Source organism: Colobus angolensis, unplaced genomic scaffold (assembly GCF_000951035.1).
Source record: "Colobus angolensis palliatus isolate OR3802 unplaced genomic scaffold, Cang.pa_1.0 Scaffold66, whole genome shotgun sequence".
In the NCBI taxonomy this organism is placed as follows: Eukaryota; Metazoa; Chordata; class Mammalia; order Primates; family Cercopithecidae; genus Colobus; species Colobus angolensis.
This window is the reverse complement of record NW_012120265.1, coordinates 1,769,813-1,774,593: the sequence shown is the minus strand read 5'-3', so window position 1 is coordinate 1,774,593 and position 4,781 is coordinate 1,769,813. Positions and strand designations below refer to the sequence as shown.

At 55.3% G+C, this 4,781-nt stretch overlaps 1 protein-coding gene across 5 annotated transcripts in view; it reads right to left on the bottom strand.

Moving 5' to 3' along the window:
* FCHO1 (FCH domain only 1) overlaps positions 1-4,781 on the bottom strand; it is a 45,132-nt gene that overhangs the window by 12,493 nt on the left and 27,858 nt on the right. For all 5 annotated transcript variants that reach the window (XM_011925759.1, XM_011925762.1, XM_011925760.1 and 2 more), the window contains 9 exons: positions 4,479-4,577; positions 4,293-4,389; positions 2,558-2,602; positions 2,360-2,444; positions 1,758-1,782; positions 1,326-1,383; positions 679-857; positions 570-594; positions 155-206 (listed from right to left, as the gene is read on the bottom strand). In XM_011925759.1, coding sequence (XP_011781149.1) covers positions 155-206; positions 570-594; positions 679-857; positions 1,326-1,383; positions 1,758-1,782; positions 2,360-2,444; positions 2,558-2,602; positions 4,293-4,389; positions 4,479-4,577 — 665 coding nt within the window. The remainder of the gene's footprint in view (positions 1-154; positions 207-569; positions 595-678; positions 858-1,325; positions 1,384-1,757; positions 1,783-2,359; positions 2,445-2,557; positions 2,603-4,292; positions 4,390-4,478; positions 4,578-4,781) is intronic.

Sequence of the window (4,781 nt, the reverse complement as noted above, 5' to 3'; positions counted from 1 at the left end):
GGGCGAGAGTGAGACTCTGCCTCAAAACAAAAACAAAAACAAAAAAAAACCCAGCATGACATCAACTCCCAGCCGAGACAAGAGAACACCAGGCGGAGACATGGGGAGGCAGAGGTGGGGACAGCCCCCACCTGCCCACTCGTGTGGAACCCACCTGCCAGTTCTGGGGGCAGACCGAGGTCTCTGGGGTTTCCCAGCAGCGTCCCCTACAAGAGATGTACCTCCTTGAGCTTTCTTGTCACCCTGCCTGCAATGCTCCCCACTTCACGGACCAAGGGACCGAGGCTTGGGGGTGTCCAGCCAGTTGCCCAAGGTGATCAGCAAATCAGGCAGACACAGATTCAAGCCTGAGCGAGCCTGTCTCCAGATGCTGGCTCCTCCTGGCCCCAGCTACCCCTTTCAGCTCTCACTTAATTTCATAATGACCTCATTTTACAGAAAAGGAGACTGAAGGTCAGTGTGGTTAAGCAGCCTGCCCCAAGTTACAAAACAGAGCTATGATTCAAGCCCACACCCATAGCCTCCCCTCCTTAGGATCCTCCCTACTCTGAAGACCAACAGCTACTCACGTGAAGAATGGCGTTTCATGGTGCCCTGTGGACAAAGTGGGCGGCATCAACATGAGCACATCCAGCCAGCCTTGCCAGCACCACCCAGGGCACCCCTCCCATGCCTCACCCCTGGGCCAGGAGGAAGGATGAGGCTGCCCGCAGTGGCCCTGAGCTGTGCCGCTGCTGCCTCAGGGCTGCAGGCTGGAGCCCGGGCCGGGGCGGGCTTGATGTGCACGTAGAACTTGCGGGGCTCTTCGTCATCGAAGTCGGAGTCGCTGGACGAGAAACGGGAGGGCTCGGCCGTGCGTGGGCTGCAGTCAAGGTCCAAGCCAATCCCAACACAAGCTTCTCCCCAGTCAGCTCTCCAATCCAACCTTGTTCCTCCCTGCTCAAACCCTTCAAGGTCCTGCCCAATCCCATCGCTCATCATGTGCAACCTTCAGTCCTGACACCATGTCCCACCAGCACTCCCACCCCCTTGCCAAGCCTTTGCACAAGCATGCACAGACCTAACTGGCAAACTCCTATTCAGCTGCAAAACCCCAACACTGGTGCCTCCTCCTCCAGGAAGCCTTGCTGGCTTTCCTTTTCTCTCTCCCTTTTGCCCAGTGCTGACCCCAGAGAGTGGGTGTTTACATTTAGGTTGGCTTCATCCACAAGGGAGACCCTCTCCAGGATGTACCCAGAGAGGATTGCTGAAGGTGGACTGGTTATTGTGGATAGTTTTGACCTTGTTGTGCCAACAACTGCTCCTGGGGGGTGCCAGAAGGATATTGTTCTGGGTCACATCAGGCCGGACAGTGAAACCTTCTTCATCCACCTCTGGACACGTCTAGGGGAGTCGGGGGACAGCAGTGAGTCAGGCTCCCCACTATTGAATCTTCCATCTCACCCTGCCAACCACCCCCTGCCCCACCCCCAGGCCTTGACTCAGACCTCAAAACAACCCTGATGGCAACGACTGTCTTCCCTGGGTGTGTGGGCAGGTTCCTGGGACAAACTGAGCTTCGGCAAGGACATTATTCACACCCACGTAGTCCACGGGACTTTGCAGCTGAGGTGGGATATGAACTCAGCCCCCAGGCTCCAGCCCGCCCCTCAATCTCGGCTCTTTAGTTTCCAGTAGGGATCCGGTCTCTAGGAGCCAAGAGTGGGATCAAACTCCTTCCACTTGTAGCTCAGCCTGACCCCTCCCACGTCACTCACCCCTGAATCTGGCTCCAGGAAATCTCTGGGGATGGAGGAAGAGATGTTGGTATTAGCTTCTGCAGCCCATCTGGTGCCCTCTGTCAGCCCCCAACACTGGACATGGAAGCTGGGGTAGCTCCCCGGCTGTGATATTGCCCTGACCTAGCCCTGGAGGCGGTGGGACCCTGGGGCTTGCTTGGGGAGGGGCTTGAATCTGAAGTTAGCTGAGTAGAGAGTGTTCTCAAACAGCCTGGGAGGGAAGGAATCCTGGAACTCATCTGAAGGGCTGCCTTGTGAAGGTAGGGAGAGTTAGGGCTAGCCTTGGCAAACAGAACAATCCTGGGCCAGCTTGGACAGGAGAAATGCTAGGTTACTCTGCGACAGGCAGTTCTTGGCCTAACCTGGCAAAAGGAAGAATTCTGGACTAGCTTGGGCAGCGGTAACATTGAGCTAGCCTGGGGCAGAGGTACTCCTGGTCTAGCTTGGGTGGAGGGAATCCTGGTCCAGCCTGGAATATGGATACTCCTGGGCTATCCCAGGAGGGGGCTTCTGGGATAGCCTGGGCAGGGGAAGGGATTCTGGGCTAGCCTGGGCCAGACTGGGCAGGGGTACTTTCTCACACAGCTGCAGGTGGCTCTGGCTCCCTCTCCCGCCGGCTTAATCCCGGAAGGCGAAAGGTCTTGGCTCCCCGCAAACGTTTCATCGCTGAGGATAGATTGCGGGGCAGCTGAGCAGTGGGAGGTGCCTTCTTTCACATTCAGATCAGCCTCCCTCACCCCCACGGTCCAGCCTGGGCATCCAGGCCCAGACGTACTTGCCTTCCTGCAGGGCAGCCGCGCTGTATGCCTCGAAGTCCAGAGGTCCTGAGACGGGAGACGGAAACTCAATTGAGGGACTGGGCATGGTGGCCCGTGCCTGTATTCTCAGCACTTTGGGAGGCTGAGGCGGGTGGATCACCTGAGGTCAAGAGTTCGAGACGAGCCTGGCCAACATGGTGAAACCCTGTCTCTGCTAAAATTACAAAAAAATTAGCCGGATATGGTGGCAGGTGCCTGTAATCCCAGCTACTCGGGAGGCTGAGGTGGGAGAATCGCTTGAACCTAGGAGGCGGAGGTTGCAGTGAGCCGAGATTGCACCACTGCACTCCAGGCTGGGTGACAGAGCAAACTCTGCCTCAAAAAAATTTAAAAAAAGAGAGAGAGAGAGAAAGAAACTAAAATGAGGGTGGGGAGACTGGGCTTCGAAAGGGTAGTACACTTTTGGCCACAAAATGGCACCTGGATCTGAACTCAAGGTCCATCAGGTTCCCAGACAAGAACCAGCCCCAGATCATCAAGAGTGGGATGGATCAAGGGCTGGTCTGGTTCCAGCTGGTTAGTGCCACCGTAGGGGGTGACATGAGCTACTTCCATGTACTTCCAGCATTTGTGGCTGGAACTTGGGTTGGGCTGGGGGATGGACCATGCGTCTGTGCAGTGGACTGGGCTTTGAGTGACAGGATGAGGCGTGGGAACTCTCTCCCAAGAACAATGGGGAGCCATGGAAGGTGTGTGAGCAGGAGGAGGACACAACAGATCTGGGGCCTGTGAAGAGCAAGAGTGGGGCCCCACGCAGGGAGGGGTGACCTGAGCCAGGGCCGAGCCAGAGAGACAGGAGGGAGAAAGAACAGGTTTTGCTGGTTAACAAGACTTGAAGACATAACTGTATACCAGCATTTAGTGAGTGCCTACTGTGTGCCTGGCACACGCTTTGCCCTTTACCTGAATTAAATCACTGAATGTTACATTATTAACATCCTCACTTTACAGATGAGGAAACTGAGGCTCAGAGAAGTCAAAGCACAGGTCCTAGGTCACACAGCAGGTGATGAAGAAAAGACTCAAGCCCAGGTCTGACTCTAAAACTTTTGCTCTTAACTCCTCCCCAGTCCTGTATCTGAGCATTTGCAAATTGTTCTTTTGCTCAACAACCCTCAATGGCTCCCTTAGGCCCTGGGGGTGAAGTCTGAACAGCTGAGCCTGGCACTCAAGGCTCCTCTGGGATCAAAGAGATTTACACGTAAGATCAAGCTGGAGAGCCGGACTCGTCAGCAGCCCATTTTTCCCATGAAGAAACCAAGGCCTGGCCATGAGCAGTGGCTCACGCCTGTAATTCCAGCACTTTGGGAGGCCGAGGCAGGTGGATCACCTGAGGTCAAGAGTTCAAGACCAGCCTGGCCAACATGGTGAACCCTCATCTCTATTAAAAATACACACACAAAAAATTAGCTGGGCGTGGTGGCACGCGCCTGTAGTCCCAGCTACTCCAGGAGGCTGAGGCAGGAGAATAGCTTGAACCCTGAAGCAGCAGTTGCAGTGAGCCAAGATTGCACCGTTGCACTGCAGCCTGGGCAACAGAGGCAGAGGGAGACTTCATCTCAAAAAAAAAAAAAAAAAAAAGAGAGAAAGAGAGAAACCAAGCCCCAGGGAGGTTCAGTCTCCTGCCTCTGGAGTCCTGTCCATCACCTGCAGCTGTGGCCCTAAAGCCCGACCCCTGATGGCTGCCCTGACTCACCTGGCTTCTCCTGGCCTGTGCCCTTACTCTCTGCAAACTTCCTGAGTAGCATCTCCACGCTGACGTTCTCGATGTTCTGCTTAAATTCCTCATGCACCTGTGCCAGGTGGGCAGGGTGTGAAACTGGTCAAGGCCCCTTTGCCCAACAGTGACCCCCGCCTCATTCCTCACACCTGCCCAACTCACCTGCCCGATCTGCACGTGTGTGTCCTCCACTGAGTGAGCATAGGAGCCCAGCAACGCCTTCATGTGCCTCAGGTGTGTCTCTTCCATGGCTTGGAAGCGCTGAAGCAGGAGGGGAGAGGCAGGTGGAGAGAAGGTCAGGGCCAAGAAGGAATGGCCATGTGACTCAGCCTGACCAATCAGAACACCCTAAGCCCTTGGCTCACTGATTGATTTGGGGAAGGGCCAATGAGAGTCTGCCCTAGGACTTTCTCTGAATCTACAGAAAAAGATACTTCCATTCCTGAACCAATGAGCTGATGGGAT